This window comes from Populus euphratica, unplaced genomic scaffold (genome assembly GCF_000495115.2).
Source record: "Populus euphratica unplaced genomic scaffold, PopEup_1.0 scaffold171.1, whole genome shotgun sequence".
In the NCBI taxonomy this organism is placed as follows: Eukaryota; Viridiplantae; Streptophyta; class Magnoliopsida; order Malpighiales; family Salicaceae; genus Populus; species Populus euphratica.
Window position 1 is genome coordinate 250,527 of NW_011500056.1, and position 19,931 is coordinate 270,457.

The 19,931-nt window shown below is 28.9% G+C and overlaps 1 protein-coding gene across 5 annotated transcripts; it reads left to right on the forward strand.

Annotated features, from left to right (window-relative positions):
• Positions 1-3,237: 3,237 nt before the first annotated feature.
• LOC105107867 (uncharacterized) lies at positions 3,238-14,031 on the forward strand. 5 transcript variants are annotated; one of them, XM_011001938.1, is made up of 9 exons: positions 3,238-3,802; positions 5,333-5,545; positions 5,806-5,987; positions 9,735-9,880; positions 10,003-10,267; positions 10,404-10,549; positions 10,663-10,949; positions 10,983-10,997; positions 13,233-14,031. In XM_011001938.1, exons 1-9 carry the CDS (start codon positions 3,400-3,402, stop codon positions 13,532-13,534), a joined length of 1,959 nt encoding a protein of 652 aa, XP_011000240.1. In that variant the 5' UTR covers positions 3,238-3,399; the 3' UTR covers positions 13,535-14,031. The 5 variants fall into 5 exon arrangements, with proteins under 5 accessions (XP_011000240.1, XP_011000237.1, XP_011000235.1 ...); XM_011001935.1 differs by lacking the exons at positions 10,983-10,997; positions 13,233-14,031 and adding exons at positions 11,356-11,652; positions 12,659-12,967 and having other exon boundaries at positions 3,241-3,802; positions 5,384-5,545; positions 10,663-10,921; XM_011001933.1 differs by lacking the exons at positions 10,983-10,997; positions 13,233-14,031 and adding exons at positions 11,356-11,652; positions 12,659-12,967 and having other exon boundaries at positions 3,242-3,802; positions 10,663-10,921.
• Positions 14,032-19,931: the final 5,900 nt, after the last annotated feature.

The following is a 19,931-nucleotide window of genomic DNA, read 5'->3' on the forward strand; positions in this document are numbered from 1 at the left end:
ATTATTATTATTATTATTACTATTACTATTATTATTACTACTATTATTACTACTACTACTATTATTGTTACTATTGTTGTTGTTGTATTATTATTATTATCTATAATTTATATAATTAACCTCCATGTAGTTTGACTCCGGTCTTGCCGGGTTATTTATTACTTCGACACTCCTATAGTTGGGAGAAGGCATCAATCTTTTGGTCGTGTCAAGGATACCCTACAAAGTCTACCACTTAATGTACATGACCAAACTCTCATGCACGTGTAGGAAGAGAATAAAAGAAAAGGAAAGGAAAAAAACAAAAGAAAAGAAACAAAAGTTAGATAAAAGAAAAGTGAAAGAGAAAATAAAATAAATACTTAATTTATACAAAAATTTATCTTCCCGGTAACGGCGCCAGAAAATTGACATGAACAAAGAGTTGATGTCTTATCCTAAGTGTAGGAGTGTTGAAGTAATAAATAACCTGATAAATCTAGGGTCAAACTACATGCAGGTTAATTATATAAACTATAAATAAAAAATAGATAATAACAAAAAAAAAAGTTGAGAGCTTTGAGATGCGATATTGATATAAGGATATAAACAAATATAAAACAATTATCAAGGTAGAGGATTCACTAACGGTATTTCAAATAAGTATAATATAAACTTCTTTTATCATTCAACTGGAAATCACACACAAAGAAGGTTTCAATCAGATTATAATTTATTAACATTATTATATTAATTATATTATTTGAGTAATGTCAATACTTGTAAATGTTGGCAGGTATTTTTTATGATAACTTATGTTAACAACAAATCAAGTTCCTTTCATAATACAGGTGTTAGTTATACCATATAGTCGGGCTATGAAATTGTCAAGTATTAGTTGTACCAAGAGTTGTTTAATACAAATCTAGATTCATCATTTAACAAGGTATTAAGAGTGAGCAAGATAATAAATACAATAAATGTTAGTATCAAACATTAAAGTCTATATTGAGTTTATACTATACTTATTCTTACACCATTAGTGTAACATTTTCACCTTAACATAATAAACTTAGCTAAATATTATGAATAAAAGAAAGATAAATAAACTAAATAGAACATAGTTATAATGAAAAGCATAAACAAGAGATTAATGAAAGCAAAACTAAAACATTACAAAAATAAAAAGAAAGAAAGCAAGAATATGATCTTGATTTGAAAATCAAGATGCCTAAATGCATGGCAAATGTCTCTTTTTATAAGTCAAAATTTAGAACTATTTATTTGATGACTAATTGTTAAGTGGGTAGCCACCTCTTGACTTGGTAACAATCATTATTTTTTTATCTACCATATACATCATTGCTAACATCAAAATTTGAACATATTAATATATATAAAAGTTCTGGAAAATTGTATCAGCTTTCCAACAAAATAAGAATAAGGTCATTTGAACTTTTAGAACTCGAGATATAGACTGAACAATGAATAGTGTCTGAGCTGCAGGATAGATTCCGACTTCTTTATTGTTGCTACAATTTGAACTTGAAAATGGTCTTTTTAAATCTTGGACTCTTATGAAAGTTTTAGGCTTATGTCTTAGCTTTCTATGCATAAAAACCATACCTAAATCCAAGTTCTACATCCCCAGTTATGATCCAATAATCGAATGGTATTCCAATTTGAATTCAATCAACATATCTTTTATAAGCTTAGCCCTATTTTTGTCTTCTTAATTTCAGTAGTTGAACTCATCAATTAATCTTTAAACTTATGTGATAGGCATGCATTTAAAATAAATATTTATCATAAATTAAAGATATTTTATATTATCAAACTTGTTATTAAAAAACACACTCTAGTTTCAAGTGCAAAATGATAATATAAAACCTTGATAAAAATGCACTTTTAAGTATTAATAAGCGGCTCATACATTTTGCAAAAAAAAAGAACTATATATTTACATGTTATGGGTGATATAAGTTATGTATGTTAATCACTCAATTAGTCGTTTGACCACTTTTGTAAACACTTGTAATGAAAAATCAAAGTGGAATACGGATGTGTATGTGCGAACATGTAGATATGATGTGTATGAATATACATATGTGTGGTATTTTTCTTATAAGGATTTTATATTATGAAATTACATAAGGTCAGGATAACAAAAATACTAGTTGTATAACTTGTCGTTCGACACTCTTGTATGAACTCATGATGATAACGAGACCAAAACAGGAATGTAAATTTATAAGCATGTGAATATGATGTAATATAAACCTATGATTATGAAAATACAATATTATAGGCCTATGTATTGAGAATTTGTTTTATAAAAATATTGATTTACGTTATCCTACATTGGTTATGTCTTGTTAATGAATGGAATGCAATAATAAATTTGTAGAATGATATGGTGAAAAACATCTAGAATCGGACGGGGAAAAAATCCATCAATTTTGGGATTGAAAAAGCCAGTTGTTGCAATGGAGAAGCCACGTGCTAATGCGTGCCCACATTAAAAGCTTTTTTAATAATATTTATTTTTTAAAATTACCAAACAGCTCCTGGGTCAACCCCAAAATAATATTAAATAAAGAGATAAAAATACCCTTAGAACCATGCTTATTTTTTTAATTTTAAAAGCAATTATGTAACTTCATTGTTCTTAAAAAATAAAAAGGAGTTCTCTTGTGCAAGTTAAATGGTTTTTGGCTTTTAAGAATATCAATGTAATAAATTATTGTGCAAATAATATTGAAAAAACAAGAAACTCCTTGAACTAAAAATATATATATATAAAAAAAAATTTCTTTTAAATATGAAAAATCATTTTACTGTGCTAAAAAAATATGAGTGGATCAATTTATCCCCTATCAATCTTGTAATATCTAATATATTCTCTTAAAAAGATAATTTTACCTCAATTGCAGATTTTATTAGTTTTTTTAGGAAAAAAAATATTATTTCACTATTTCAATTGAGTAGTGAAATGTGTCTTCAGTCACAATTATGACTTTTAGTTTTTATACATAATTTAAATATAATGAGAAAACAATTTTTAAAAAAAATATATAATACAAGTTAATTTAAATATAATGAGAAAACAATTTTTTAAAAAAATATATAATACAAGTGGAGTACAAGAAACCGTATTTCTACTATACTGTGATGCAGATAGATTAAAGTCAGAAAATACCTACCTGAATTTTATTTTATGTTCCCGAATATGATATGGTTTATATGTTACCAGCGACAAATTAATGAGTTATCAAACATTGACTTGACTTCACAGCAGACTTCATCGGCAGAGAAAAATCTCCACATACATGACAATTTAAAGCACCATAATTAAGCTAACACGCAGGCCTTTAAACTGTCTTATATAACCTCCAAAGATTTGTTCAGCTAGTTAAGCAAATGGAAATGAGGCTTATCTCAAAAACTGTATGTTTTATACTTCTTCTTCTTTTAACAGTTCGTGTAAACGTTAAAAGCCGCTCTCTGGCACACAGCTCTGTTGAATTACTGGTTTCAGATGGCATCAATGATGTCCAAGAAAACCAATCCTCCATTCTACTTCTCAAAGGAATGGATACTTCCTCCGAAGAGAAGTGTGAGCAATTGTATGGCTTCTTGCCGTGCTCCAGTAATATTTTTGGGCATCTCTTTCTAATTGCAGTGTATGAATACATGTTGTTTCATGGAGAGGGCTACTTGGCCTCTGGAGGTGAAAAGATTTTCAGGATTCTTGGACCTGGTGTCTTCGGTGCCAGTGCATTCCAGGTTCTTGGAGCCCTTCCTGAGTCCTTGATACTTCTAGGTATGCTCTTTCATTTTCTAATTATCACCTTAATTCACTTGTTTTCTCTTATAAATTATACACAGTATCCTTCGGAAACAGCCTGATCGATCAACTATAAATTAAAGATGCTTTTCAGATGAGTTTAATTTGCAAACTTTCTATACTGGTTCCAGCTTGCTGGTAAATGCTATCATCAATATCTAATGAATTCGGAGTTTTCGAAGCTTGAATTAATTGCTGAAACAGTTCGGATCCTAATGGTTTGCGTCACAAACAAACTTATACGATAAAATCAATATGGTGGAGTTATCATTTGTCGTGCAGTCAATTTAGTTTATAAGTTATAATAAGTTGTGGTTTAATTGATATTATTAATGCATGTCTTTTCTTTATTATATTTTTAAAAAAAAATATTGAGTTGAACTCTAGTTCTGACCGGAAAAAAAAAAATTAGGTTGAAAAATGACATGCCTTCTCTAATTTGGAGCTCCTTTTTATTTGCATTTTAAATTTTTTTTTGAAAAAATTTAAAATTTTTTTATTTTTTTAATTTATTTCAAATTAATTTTTTTAATATTTTCAAATAATTTTGATATACTAATATAAAAAAAAATATTATTTTAATATATTTATCAGTAAAAAATATTTTTAAAAACAATCATTAACATACTCTCAAACCACTAAAATTTAAATTTAAAGTACATGTTTTTAATTAATATTTTTTTTATTAATTATTTTACTTAATTTTTCTATCCATATTAATTATATATATATATATATATATGTTTGTTTTGAATTCGGTATCTTCTTTTCTTCTTCTTTATAAAATATATTTTTATATAAGATTTGGGCAAGAGAAATATTGGAAACTTGTAGGATGAGAAATTGAAACGTGGGGGACACGTATTTCCACGTCATGGAAATATTTAAAAATACTTGATAGCTTTGTTCCAAGGAAACTTCGCTATGGTTTTGAGCAACCCAGCCAGCCGTGTTGGGTTCTTTTTTTATTCGATTTGATAGGAAAATAAAGATTCTATACTGAAATTAACTTATCACCCGCATAATGATCATTTTTATTTTATTTTTTTATTCTTGGAAAATTCTAATAAATAAATAACACTATTTTGTGCGAGAATGACTTTTGTGATAAAAAAATTTGAAAAGTTTGGCCGGAAAATTGAAAATTTAAACAAGGGCTATTAATTAAAAAAAAAAAACCCAATTATTAACAGGAAAAAAAACAAAGTCTTCTACCATGCCATAGATTCCCAGCTTAGTTTAATTAACACGTTTTGGATGAGTTGACAAAGTAGATGAAACTCTAATCCTTCATTAAAAAATAAATAAATAAATAAAACAATTCACGTATACCAAAAGCCTATATTGATAAATTAAAAAAAAAAAATAACTCATGCAGATGTATTTTAAACAAATCATTATAATAAATAAATGTAGGTAAACGTAAAAATGGTTAAACTCAGAGAATAAATGTATTTTAACTCTTTTATATTATAAATGTAAATATCCTCCTAAAATAAATGGCAGCATCTGGATTATTGTACACAAGAGAAGCTGCTCAAGAGGACGTGTCTACAGGAGTCGGACTCCTCGCAGGAACATCTATTTTGCTTCTAACAGTGCTCTGGGGCACCTGTGTTATCGTTGGCAGCATTCAGTCGTCACTGCCAACCATTTCCAATACTTCAAGCTCAAGATTATTCTCATGGTTGACTGGTGCGTGCGTCCTCTCTTTTATTCATTATTAAATTTTCAAAGAAGAGTCATTTTTAGAGATTAAAAAAATAATTGTTATTTGAGAATGAAAAATAAAATAACTCGTTTTTAAATAATAATTATTTTATTTTTTCACTGTAATTTAATTTTCAAAGGAGAGTCTTTTTATTTAAATGAAAACTATGTATTTCTTATTATTTAAAATGGAAAATAAATAATCAGAAAAAAAAAATAGATTGCCTGATGCATTTTACTGTTCTTGTTTTCTTTTGTAATCTTCATAGAGTTTGGAGTCACTACGGATCTGGAGACAAGCTACACAGCAAGGATTATGGGTCTTTCTGTCATACCATTTCTTATTTTGCAAATCCCAAAAATTTTCAACTCAAGTTCTGGGGAGTACTTGACGATATTGATCTCTCTCGTTGTTTCGGTGGTTTCTCTGTTGATATATTTCTTCTATCAGGTACCAAATGTGTCTCCTTTTTTTATAAATATTCTTTTCTTTAATTTTTAGTTTTGAATTTGTTGTTCATATCCATAAAATCGATTTGTTGGGGTAGTTTTTCTTACTTTTATAGGTATTTTCAAAGAAATATTCGCTGTAACTATATTATGCAATGTCATTTCATGTAGTCGTATTATTCATGATTAATTAATGACATTTAACCTAGCTCTATCAGCATATATATTATTACAATTTGATCATTTTTCTTTCTATTTAATTAAGATATATTTGACTCTATCATAAGTGTAATCTAATACTAATAATAAATAGAATTATCATAACCTATTTTTGGATCTCCGCGCAAAAAAAAAAGAAAATAGAATTATCATAACCTATTTTTGGATCTCCACGCAAAAAAAAAAAATTGAAAAGAAAAAAATAAATAAACATAAAATATAAAAAAATAAAAAATATTATAAAAAAATATAATAGTAAAAAAATGATGTCAAAATGTCCTAAAAATTGTTAAAAATTGGTTGAGGAGGTTCAAAATTATAAAGATTAAAATTTGATAGTATTTTGTTGATTGATGAGAGTCATGTTGATAAAGAAAATTCAATTTGAGGAAGAAAAGTTCAAAATTAGATGTTTATGGACTTATTTAAATTTTATTGAAGGTTTAATTAAGTTTATAGAGGGTTTGATTGCAAGAAAAAATGATTTTGAAGCCAATTTGAGCTCTAATTGGAAGAAATTAAAGTTTTGTGATCAAAATATAATTTTTGAAAGTTAATATGGTCAAATCAGGAGCTTAATTACATAAATACTGAAGTTTGATGGCCAGTTAGAAACTTAATTAAAAGAAATCTAAAACCACATCAAAATGAAAAACGTTAGTAAATAGAGGGGCTGTAATAAAACTGAATCAAGGGTCAAATTGAAAAAATTAAAAGTTTATTGCTTAATTGAGGGTCAAATTGCATTAATACGAGACCAAGTATCAAAGTGAAAAAGATTATTGCTCAATTGAAGGTCAAATTGCATTAATACGAGATCAAGTACCAAAGTGAAAAAAACTGCCAACTTTAGGGTCGCTGTTTGATTTTTAAAGGGATGCAATTGCATTGATTTTTAAATCAAAATTGCAATTTAGGACTCGATTGAACAAATCACAAATTGAGGACTAATTTATACTTTGACATAAGTTTGGCATCGTTTTTATTTAAATAAAACAACACGTTTTATCCAAAATGATATTGTTTCATACACTATTAATAAAAAAAACTCAAAACGGTGTCGTTTTGAAAGGCATTGTAGACTTTCTTCTTACTTGATGTGTAGAGAAACAGGAGAAGGGAGTTGCGTTCCCTTGTTTTTAACGCCTTCTCTTCCCCTTCAAAAATACACCGACTCTCTTTCAAAAAAACACCAACACCACCCCCACTTGACCAAAACTTTCCACATGTTAGAGGGGCGGTGGAGGGACAGCAATACAATGGTCGCCCCGACCTCTCTCTCCCCTATTTTTTACCTATAAAAGCAGGGGAAGAGAGAGTTGAGAAGAGAGTATAAAAAGAAAGGGTGAAAAGACTGAAAGGAAAAAAAAAAAAAAGACTTGAAAAAAGAAAGGGTGAAAAGACTGAAAGGATAAAAAAAGACTTTAAGAGGAAGAAAGAAGAGAAGAACAAAGGAAAAGGAAGAAGAAAAAAATAGAGGACGAGTTGCCACCAACGCCGCCGCTGCCTGGAACCACCATCACTGGCTACCGAAGCTTCTCCAGGTAAACCCTCCGCCCCTATTGCTTTCGTTTCTTCCCTCACCTTGCAGGACATGCACGGTGCACGTCTCTGCAAGTAAGGTGATGCTAGTTACTCTGCTCGTGCATAGTAACCAGCTAATGGATCTTAGTCTAAGTCCAGTCTAGCCCAATAATGGTGGGGCGGGTTCGACCTAGCATATATATATAACATTTTTTTTATTTCCCCACATTTTGTTTTATGCAACTTTGTTGAAACATCAGTCTGTATTTTATGTCGTAAAAATACAAAATCTAGTAGTAAAATACTCCATTTTCATCAAAACTTCCAAAATACCCAAAAGAATTGAAAACAAAAAATATATTTTTATGCATACAACCAAGTGTCTCAAAGCTAAAAAATCATATTGTGTTTTTCATACAAAAAAAATAATATTTTAGCATGTATTTTGGTTTTAATAACCGGTTTATTAACGTCAAGAGAATATTGACCAAAATTGGAAAAACAACAAAAATTTTAATTTGTTTATCTTTTAGTATCCAAGTTATGATATTACACGCAATACGTATTCCAAATGTTAAATTCTTCTTTTTTTTAGACGCTACAATAATTAGGTTTCACCCCATTAAGATAAGAACCTCCTTATTAAAAAGAGTTTTTCTTAAACCTTAAATAGACCAACAATTCAAAAACACCTTACGTCCTTAGATTTTTATCATACAATAAAACAATGTTGTTTATCTTAAGTAGGGCATATTTGAGGTGCTAATACCTTCCCTTTATACAACATCTCTGTATCCGATCTCTCAGACCAGTTAAGGTTTCTAATGATCAAAATACTAGGTGGCAACTCCCATTCCATTTTACTGATGAGACAAGAATTTCTTGTCTCTTATATATTTTGCCCGATAGACTATATATCTATTTATGATATAATTTTTAGGTTGGATGATCACCGCAACGGCTCACACATACAACAAGAATCATTGAATAAATAATTATTTTAGCTATATTGTATTGCATTAATGGAATATTGCAATGTCTCATGTTTGGTGTTGATTTACTTCTGTTTAAAAAAAAATTATTTGAAAGAGTGTTGATTTACTTCTGTTTAAAAAAAAAATATTTGAAAGAATAGTAAATTAATATTTTTTTAATTATTTTTTAATAATTTAGACAAATTAATATAAAGATGAAAAATCTAGAAAAAAAAATTATTTAACACATTTTTAATTAAAAAATACTCTTAGAAAAAAATATTATGCACCACAATATCAAACACACACTTAACCTATTCCCGTAACTTTGTTTTTAATTTGGTAGGTCCATATATTCTATAATGCTTTTTATTTGTTCCTTTCATATAATTTCCCTCCAATTTAATGTCATTTCTCGGCAATATTTAGAAAGAAAAAAAAAAGTGTTTTACACATGTTAAGGCTATGTCTCGAGAACTAACGGTAAATTGGATTGAAAATTTGATCGAAGGACTGCATTAAAAAAATTTCTTAAAAAGAACACCAACTAAATTGATAAAGAATGAAAGGATAGAGAAGCCATGTCAAGGGATATCAAAAGTGCATTCCAGTGCTTGGTTTAGTGGTGAAATTGCACTTGGGTTCGAGTCCTGACGTGCACGTTTGTCACCCCATGGTGTCTTACATGCTTATTGGGTTTGTAGGGTATTTAGTGGGCCGTGGGGATTAGTTATGGTGCGCACAAGCTGACCCGGACACCCCACATAAATCAAAAAAAAAAAAAAACGCACCAAATATAAGATTAACCCAACTATTTTCCCCGCATCCCACGTAAATCAAAAAAAAAAAAAGCGCACCAAATATAAGATTAACCCCAACTATTTTCCCGGGTCGAAAGTATTGCTAAAAGTAATGATAACCTTAGACTAAAATGAAAATGCAGTCACTAGGGGTAGGACCTCGGTTTTAAATATTGCGATTAATATTTATTGGTCGAACTCAGATATTTTGTCTGCATAATTTGTGCACAGATCTTCGAACCGTGGATCCAAAAGAGAAGACTGCAATATGTAAAATATGATGAAGCTCTTTTAAGAATTCTGCAACTTGTGCAAGAACGAGCTTTAGGGAGAATTCTGACAGTCGAGGGGGCTCCAAATATAAATGCTATACAGAGGTTAGTTCGATTTATGACACCTCATGCATCATTATACTTTATGCATGCTATGCATTTTTAAAGAAAAAAGAAAAGAAAAGAAAAGAAAAGAAGAAAAGGAAGACGTAAATTCTTTTTTGCAGACTATTTGATGAAATAGATGAAGATGGTGATGACAGTATATCGCCCTCTGAAGTGAGGGAACTTCTGCTCGACATAAAGTCTACAGGAATGAATATCAATAAAGACAATGCATCAGAAGAATTAATCAAAGTATTAGATCTGAATGATGATAAGAAAATAACCAAGGAAGAATTTGTCCATACTTTTACAAAATGGCTTGAAGAGACAAAGTATGCTATGGACAAGCGATACTTCACAATTAACTCCTTGAAGAGGATTTATCAGGTATATAGTGCATGTGTTAAGTAAGTAGAAGGAATTATTCCTTCTATCATGGATGGCATGAAATTATTGCTGGTTTTAAATCTTGAGTTGTATCTTTTATTTGATTTATTCCAACATCTTTAAATGTTTTGCTTAGGTTTTTCATCCGTTCGTAGAAAGTAAAAGAAAAGAACATGAGATGAAGAGAAATCTCATATCAGAAATCGTGAGCCATCTACAAAGCGATGCTTTAGGGAACCTAATCAAAGAAGATGGTACTCCGGATTTCCTTACTATTAGAAGGTTAGGCCACCATGTCCCGGCCCCCTCATATAGTAGCATGCATCATCCCAAGAAGTGAATCTGTTCTTATGAGTTGCTCGAGAATATATCACCTAATTGTATTTTTGTAATAGGTTGTTTGAAGAAATTGATCGTGATGAAGATAATTGCATATCAAAAGATGAGTTAACAGAACTAATGAAAAAGATTGAGATTGGTAAGATCTGTTGGGATGTAGATGAAGCAGCTGAAAAAATCATGGAAGCACTTGACACGAGCGGAGATCAAATGATCGATGAGAAGGAGTTCGCCGAGGGAATTGTCAGATGGTTGATTAACACGTCCGAAAATGTAACTCCTGGATCAACTCGGTCCCGAGATGATAACAATCGAGTAAGTCCAATATTCTTTTTGTTGGGAAATATCATCAATATCTTAAGAATTCGACTGCTCTATATCATTTTCATTTTTTTCTAAATCACAAGATTCGACTGCTCTATATCATTTTCATTTTTATTTTTTTCTAAATCACAAAAACACATCAATTTTATTACGGTTTTCAATAAGAATTTATTTGATGACACAGGAAATATTCCTAATATTAAATACCAGAGATATTTTCGCTGAAGTCGTGATCTATTAAGAAAAGAAAATATTTTCGCTGAAGTCGTGATCTATTAATTAAGAAAAGATATGCAGTAATCATGATGACAAATACAAAAAATAAAAGTATTCTGAATAAATCAAAAAAATATGTAAACGGAGCTGCTTTGTTAATTAACTGTGATTTAGGCAGCAATAAGGTATAAAAATGGATTAATGTGTAGGGAACCTGGGAAGAAGTGGATAAGTTATTGAAGGATGAAAAAACCAATGCCGTTGACAAATCATCATGGGCTTGGTTTAAGGCTATAATGTCTATGGTGCTTGGAGCTGCTATATTATCAGTGCTAGCAGAACCGCTGATACACAGTGTTCAGAATTTCTCCGAGGATGCAGGGATACCATCTTTTTTTGTCTCCTTTGTGTTAGCTCCACTCGCAACCAACGCAAGAGCAGCCACTTCAGCTATCACGACTGCCTGTCGTAAGAAGTCTATAACCACTTCCTTGACATTTTCTGAGGTTTGTCGTTGGACTCGCCTTAATTTTTCTCTTCTTTTTCTGTCGTTGGACTCGCCTTAATTTTTCTCTTTTTTTTTTCATTTTGAGGTCTAATAAAGAGGAAATGTAAACATTTTTAATTGATTTTTAGATAGTCCATGTAAAAAAAAACTTAATTAATGAGAGTGAAATGTAATAGAAAGAAATAAAATACAATATATTGAATGGAAGTGAAGGGGAGAATGAAATAAAATACAACTTACAAGAGGAGATAGAATAAGTTGAAGTTGAATGGAGAAGAGTTGGAAGGAGAGAGGTAGATGAAGAAAATGTGAGAAAGTGAGACCCGAGAAGAATGAGAAAAGGTGTTAAGTAATGGAGATAAATGGGTAGAAATATATTGTATATAAAAGAGAAAACAAAAAAATTGGTGAAATTTTGAAAAAAGAAGGGAGTTAGAATTTTTAAAATTGGAGTAGTTTAAGGTATTTCTATGATATATCATTTCGGTGAAGCCTTAATTTCACAAATTTGAAGTCGTGATCTAATTTTTAAAATTGGTGTTAAGATATTTTCACTGAAATCCTGATCTAATTGATATAAAATTCTTATTTTATCCTGATTAAAGAATTGTTATTCAATAATAGGTTTATTTTTACTTTCACTTCTATTTTATATATTTTTAAATTTATTTTTTAATATTTTAGATAGTATATTTAAATTAAAACTTTACTGTTAATTTCAAAAATTAATATAGATTAATTAATAATTAATTTTAAAAAAAAAATTATATATTTATTTAATAGTATAAGACAAGAAAAATTCTTGACTCCATGCTTGAATGTACTGAATTACATTAGGTATAAAATAAGAGTTTTTTTTCATAATTGATAAATATTTTTAAAAAATAATATAAAATTATTCTTGAAATTTTAATTTACAACTTAAATTTTTAAATTAAAATGATTGTTTGATATACATGAGTATTAGCACAAGTAATATATAACCTGATTTGATCAATGTGCAGATTTATGGTGGGGTGTTCATGAACAATGTTCTTGGCTGTTCTGTTCTTCTATTTCTAATTTATGCTCGTGGATTGACATGGGAATTCTCTGCTGAAGTACTGGTTGTGCTAATCACCTGTGCTATAATGAGTCTCGCCGGAAGCTTTCGCTCCGATTTCCCATTATGGACATCATTCATGGCGTTCCTCTTGTATCCATTTTCTCTGTTACTTGTTTATGTTCTCAACGATGTTCTTGATTATGTTTAGATCAAGTCAGCAAATTTTTAAAAAGACTCTTGGATTTCACATTGACCACAAGTTTAATTATATTGGTCCTATTACCTAAAAGTTGGGCATAACTGCCCAATTTTATTTGGGCTGGATGGGCCTGAGGCTGAGGCCCATCCAGAAATCAAAAGTTCCTGTCTTTTTTTTTAAGCTGGATCTAACCCAGATAGCCCAAGCCTCCAGCCGGATCGCTTGCCCAGACCAGTGAGCGAGTTGGCCATAGCGGCAGGCATGCGTGAATTATGAGGTATGCTTGCAACAGTGACAAAATAATTAAAATTGCAAGCGGGGGAAGAAGAATGACTTACCTGGTTAGCTGTTGCTGAAGGCGAAGCTGAGGGCATTCTGAAGGAATGCAAAAGTCTTCTCTTCTGTTTTTGCTCTTGTGGGTTTCCTCTGTGTCTTCGTCTCTCTGTTTTTGTTTTTGCTATGATTTCTTCATGGAAAGCTCTGGTCCTGGAGAGAGCAGAGATTGGCAAAAATGGCTTCTCCTTTTTCTTTGCGAAAGATATGTTTTTTTTCTTCTGTGTTTTTTTTTTTTGGATCCTCGTAATTGACCCCCGATCCTCACTCTCTTTTTGTTGTTTTCTGTTCTTCCCTCTCTAGCTTTGGGTTTTTTTTTTTTTCGTCCTCTTAGTTCTGTTTTTTTGTCTGGCTTTTATAGTGCCGAATCTTCAATTCTCATCCACGAAGTTCGTCCCTTATCTCCCCAGGGTGACAATCTCGTGGATGAGGATAAACATGGCTCGGGTTTGGTCCATGTTTGATTGATTCAAAACACCATCAGTCCTGCCATTGTTACTATTGGCGATGCTTATCCTTGTGTCAGGGGAGAGTTACAAGGGTGAGGGATACCGAACCAAATCCAAATCCTATGGTTTCTGTGGTAGACAAGGTGGCCTTAGATTTGGTTTGGGTTTGATGGGGAGATTTGGTTTAACATAAGCCATCTGAATGGCCTCATAGGGTGATCTCTCCTGCTCCGGAGGAAGGAGACGATGGATAGGTTTGAGAACGACGCTGTTTTAGGTTGGAAAAGGCCATTTTTTATTTTCCCGCCTGAAGTTTTGACATTTAGCAATCGGGTACTTATTCATGAAATTTTTATTTTTTTAATTTTACTCTTATATCAATTGCAATTAAACCCCTAGATTTCAACAGCATTTATGAAATAGTTCTTGGTTACATTCAGTTCTTAATTAACTCCTCAACTTCTATTTTTTAAAAAAAAAAATTTACTTCTAAAAAAATCATTTAACCCTTTTATGGTATTAACATCTATTCACTTTGGTCCCTAAAATTTAATATTTTTCATTTTAATTTATGTTATCTTGACTTAATTCTCAAATTATTTCTCATTTTATTTTTTATTAATATTTTTTAAAGTAAAAATTAGATTACAACAAGAAAAAAAAGCACATGTATTATAAATGCATTTTGAAATTATTATAAATAATTTTAAATGCGAAACAGAACGATTTTATTTATGCTTATTTAAATAAATTGATAAGATTAATTAAATGGTAAATAGAAAAGGAGGTATTAATACTAATTAAATAATAAAATGGAAAGTTAATCTTCCTAGTGAAATAAAAAGATAAATACAAATGCAAATATTTTATGTTGCCTATTTATTTTATTTTATATATTTTTAGTTAGTTCATGTTAGAGTTTAATTATGGTTACTAATATCAACCGGTTGTTTTGTTTTTATAAATGCATCCTCAAAAACAACTCATTTATATAAAACATTAGAAAAAAAATAAAAATAAAAGATCAGTTACAATTTTTGAAGAAAAAAAAAAGTTAGGCCAAACAAGTTAAAAGTTAAGAGAGGGGTATTAATCAAATAGAAAAAACAATGAAAAAAAAAAAGGTCCGGCCCACACATCTGACTAATTATCAAAGATCTCATGCATGTTTGTGCTTAAAAACCCTAGTATGTGTTTGCGCCCGAGAGTCTAGGTCCACGCTTGCATATGAGAGTCTGAACTTCTACTTGATTTATTTTATTTTATTTTTCTCATAAGTCATCTCTCTGCCCTCAAAATTTAATACATGAAATATAATACAAATAAAGTTTGGAATTGAAATAAAATATTCAAAAAAAAAAGGCACCAAATGAGATAGAAAGTGAAAAGTGGGAACACAGCTCTTATGAATAGAAAATTATGGGAGGATGAGCAGGGGAGGGCAAACAGGGGATCGGTCTGTAAAATATTTTAAATTTTTTTATTTTTTAATATTTTTTTAATTTAAATAAATAAGTTTTTCAATAATATATATTATTATATTAATTTTAACCTTCCCTTCCCTGTAAAATACACTTGACTCCGCCCCTGCATGACGAGATCTTCGGCAATGAGACCTATATGTTGTCTCCATGACTTTTTCTCTTATGTGGAGAAGGATTGTCAACTCAAATTAACAAAGCTTCGAAGGATTATCAAATTTGTTGCTTGAATATCCATTGCAACCTTGGATAAATCTGAGCTCTCTTTTAGCCGATTAGTGTTCAAAAAGATTAATTTTTTTTAATTTACCTTTATTCTAATTATAAATTTTATGAATTAACTTAGTTGATTAGAGATATTTTAGTTTATTTTTTATAATTAATTTTTATAATTTTATTTTTTAATATTTAAATTAATTAAAAATTAAATTTTATAATTTTATAATTTTTTTTCTAAAATGTTATTTCATTCTTATAATTTAAGTTAAAGATTTGACGGGTTGATTTGAGTCTTTTTATTTTTTTATTGAATTGATTAAAAATTAAATTAAATAATTTTTTTAATTTATTTTTTATTGAATTATTTTTGTCTAGCAATCCAAATTTGATATATTAATTTAAATTAACTTGGATTTTTTAATTAATTTTTTAATATTAAATTGATTAAGAATTAAATTTTAAAATATTTTTTATTTATTTTTTATGAAATTATTAAAATTTTATAATTTAGATAATAAATTTTATAAGTTAATATAACTTGATCTAATCTTTTAAAAAAATATTATTTATAATATAATGTAGTTTTAATATTAAAAAAAAACATATTACTTTATATTTTTTTAATTAAACTATATTTTTTACTTTTAATATTTAATTTATTAAATCGATAAAATCATGCACTTTAATATTTGTTTTCTTTCTCGGAAATACGATAACAATCTCAGGATATTTTCTTATCAGACAGACCCTTCAACCCAAAAGATTAACCTCTCATCTCTACAAGACTAGCATGTTCCCCGCAAAACCCGCCTCGATATCCGTACTTTTCACCTGTTTTCACCAACTTTCATCAGCGGTGTCGTCACTATCAATGCAGACCCACCTTCCGAAAGTACATAGTATGCCCAGAACAAGAGAGAAGGAAGAATCTTAATTCATCGAACTCTCCTCTCGTTAACTCAGGCCATCTCCATCAACTCGCCAGCAATTCATCATTAACTCATCAAATAGGAAAAAACTAGAAAGAAAGAAAGATGAATCGTAATAGCCCAAAATAAAGCTCATGAAAAACAATTAAAAAATGTGCAAAATCTTGAAACTTGGGCTAAACATGCACCTGGCCCAAGTCCAAGAATGTTGGCCTCTTATCTCTTTTTTCTTTTCTTTCATATTTCCGAGAGGATAAAATGAAAATAAAATATTATTATTTTAATATATTTTTAAATAAAAATACTTTAGAAAACAATATATTTCTCTGTTACCGGAAAGCACTACACTTACCTCTTATTTGCTTTTCCGTCGACATCTCAGAAACAAACAATTGGCGAGAGGATGAGTGGGTTGGTGGGCGGGCTGATGTCGGCAAGATGCCACGCATGCATCCACAGGTTACAAGCACGAAATCTGCGTTTGACTCGTGGCAATAAGAGGTAACGACACCTGTCATCTAGGCAACTTGCCGACTAAGTGATCATCTCCCATCAACCTAGCTGCCGGCTACGACTTCCCCTCCACCAAAAAGAAAATACAAGTGGCACCACTGCCCACGTCCTCTTTAATTTAGATTTGGCTTCCGCTATAAAGGAACGCGGTGCCTTCCAAACAGACAGACTTTAAAGGTGACATGGATTTGACTTTTCTGACAAATGACAGTTTCAGTAACTGTTACGTATTTGTCATGGGGTCATCGATATTCACGGCGTAACCTTTTTTTATTTATTTTAATTAAATTTAATTTAAGTTTAAGTTTAAGTTTAATTAACAAATAAATAAAATTTAATTCATTTTATTTTTTATATTATGTATACCACCTTTATTTTATCCTTTAAATATATATTTTTAAAAATAATAAGTGAATGATTATTGAAAACAACTAGTTTTAATTTTTATTTCTCATCTGTGTTTGACTCTATTTTTTTATTTTTTATTTTTAAATACTAAATCTGATAGTTGAAATTTGTTCTTAAACACTTGAAATAATTTTAAATATAAAATCTTATTAAAGTACACAAAATGTCGACAGCTACTAGATTATCCACTCCCAAGGCAAGTCGGCAACCAAAAAGCTGTGGTCCCCCCCTACAATTCTATGTGTAACTGAAAAGCTAAAAAGCGCGGATAACTACTATTCATCGACGCTCATTATTCTTGGAATTCCAATAATAATTCACAGTATATTATTTTTTAACATTTATTTTTATAAAGTCGGATCTTATAATTTATCTTTTCATCTTGTCTTTTTATACAGTTAAAATAATTTACAACATTGTTAGGGTTGTTCCAATTTATAAATTCGGTTGAGGTTTTTTTAATCAAATTTAATTTTTATTTTTATTTTTTTTATGTTCTTAAAAAAATAGTTTTATAAAAAACCTTATTATTAAACTTTATAAAATTTATAAGTTTTGTTGATTGACAGGGTTTGTGGGGTTAGCAAGTTGAATTTTTTTTTTCAATTCTGTCTATAAATATTAAGTTGATTAGAAATTTAGTTTTATAATTATAAGGTTATCACGATCTTAAAAATAATTTAGTATTGGGTGATGATTGATTTTTCAATTATTTATTTTTGTTGTCATATAATTAAATAAAATATATTTTTAAAAAATAAATTACAATCCTAGTTAAATTTATAACTCGATTCATGGATTTCACATGCTACCTCAAGTTACTCAATTCATAAGTTTGACAGGTTTACCCATTGACTAAATATATTTTTTTCCCTTTATTTTTTTAATTATTACTTTTTTTTTTCATACTTAAATATTTTGATTATGAAATAGACTACATGATTTATTTTTGTTTGTTTTATATAGAGTTATCACAGTCTCAAATAAAAATTTATTTTGAGGGTGATGTTATATTTTGCGAGTATTTATTTTTATTATATAATTAAATAAAAAAGTTAATAAAAAAATTATTAAACCCAATAGAGTGTATGATTGAAGTTGTAGGGGACTGGGGTTGATCTACTTTGTCATTATCTCAATATTTTTAAAAAAAGTTATTATCTTCAAGATTTTTTAAAAGTTAAGTCATGTTTTTACCAGTCATTCAGATTACCTTTGGATCTATAAAATCAATCAATTTAAGTCAAGCTAGCTACTATCACGTTGTTTAATTGAAAAATTGAGTTAAGCAAATAGTTAGGACGAAAGGTTTTGAGATTAACCTATTTGGCTAGGTTTAATAACACTATAAAAAAAAAACTCTTTGTGCTCTTAACATTTTTTTTTACATTTAAAAAAATTTGATTTGACTGTGGTGAAGTATCAGCCAATAAACGAGGATAAAAGCTAAAAGAATTGTGGTTTTTAAACAATATCAACTATTCATTTTTACAATAAATCTTTTTATACTTCGGTCATTAATTTTTATTTTTTATTTTTTTTATTTTTTAAATTTATATTAGCATAGTTTTATTTGTTAAAGTTTATTTTTCTTCACATACTCTTACATATATAAAGTATATATTAAAAAAAATCTAGCATTAAATTAAAATCAATGAGACAAAATACAATTTTAGATTATTGTTAAAAAATAAAAGAAAAAAAATTAAATTTAACACAAAAAAACATAACTTTTTTTCATTTTTAGCAAGGTAAACTTCTATGTATTATTTAGTTTTTTATATTTCAGCTTGAAATTTTATTTTTTTAACGTTGTAGTCCTAAGATGTTAAGAAATTAGCAAAAAAATTGTTGATTAATTGTTAATCTAAGGCACATTTTTATTTGTTAGTCTCATCTATAATTCAAAACTTACTTTTTTTAGTGTGAAAGTCTCTATTTTATCATATTAAATCTGAATCATTCTAGGATTCTAATTTTAACATCATATTTATTTTTTATTTTTATATCTTTAATACTTGAAGATATATTTTACAGTATAATTTTATACTCTTAGATGTTAAAGTCTAAAACTATATCCTAACACTCCAAATACCAAACTAATTATTATGGAACTTTTGATATTTTAATCAAACCCTAATGGATAATCATAAATTAGTTACGATATCAAGTTTTAATTTTTAAAATATAATAAAAATATGATTTTATTATTTTGAGAAAATATGCATGGAAAACCTTTAGGATTTAACCATTTTTTTTTAATTTTTGGTTTTTTTGAAATTTAAGAGAAAAATCAGATATTTTTAATATCAAATTCGTATCTTACAGTATAAGTCTATGATACAATATTAAATAAAATTATTGGAAAAACACGTAACAAAGGAGTAGATAATTTCAAAATGGTCTTTGAAATTTTTAGATTTTTTGGCTAAACATTAAAATAAAAACAAATTAAAAACTAAGGGAAAGATTTTAGGGTGTGTTTGAAAAACATGCCCTTAGTCTAAAGGGTTGAGTTAGTTGGGCCCGAGACTAATGCCTAATTTAGTTAGATTAGGTTGACCGAAGAATTAACAATTCCTTCTTTTTCTTGTTGTTTTTTTTTTAAAAAATACCTAGATAGACTATATTAAGGGTTCAATCCAACTTACATGGTCACTGACCTAAACCAATGACCATGTAAATTTTGTAGCATACAAAA

Coding starts and splice junctions, on each gene's coding strand:
- LOC105107867 (XM_011001933.1), top strand. CDS start 3,400: ATGGAAATGAGGCTTATCTCAAAAACTGTATGTTTTATACTTCTTCTT. Junction 9,881..10,002: donor AATATAAATGCTATACAGAG/GTTAGTTCGATT, acceptor TCTTTTTTGCAG/ACTATTTGATGAAATAGATG. Junction 10,922..11,355: donor CCCGAGATGATAACAATCGA/GTAAGTCCAATA, acceptor ATTAATGTGTAG/GGAACCTGGGAAGAAGTGGA.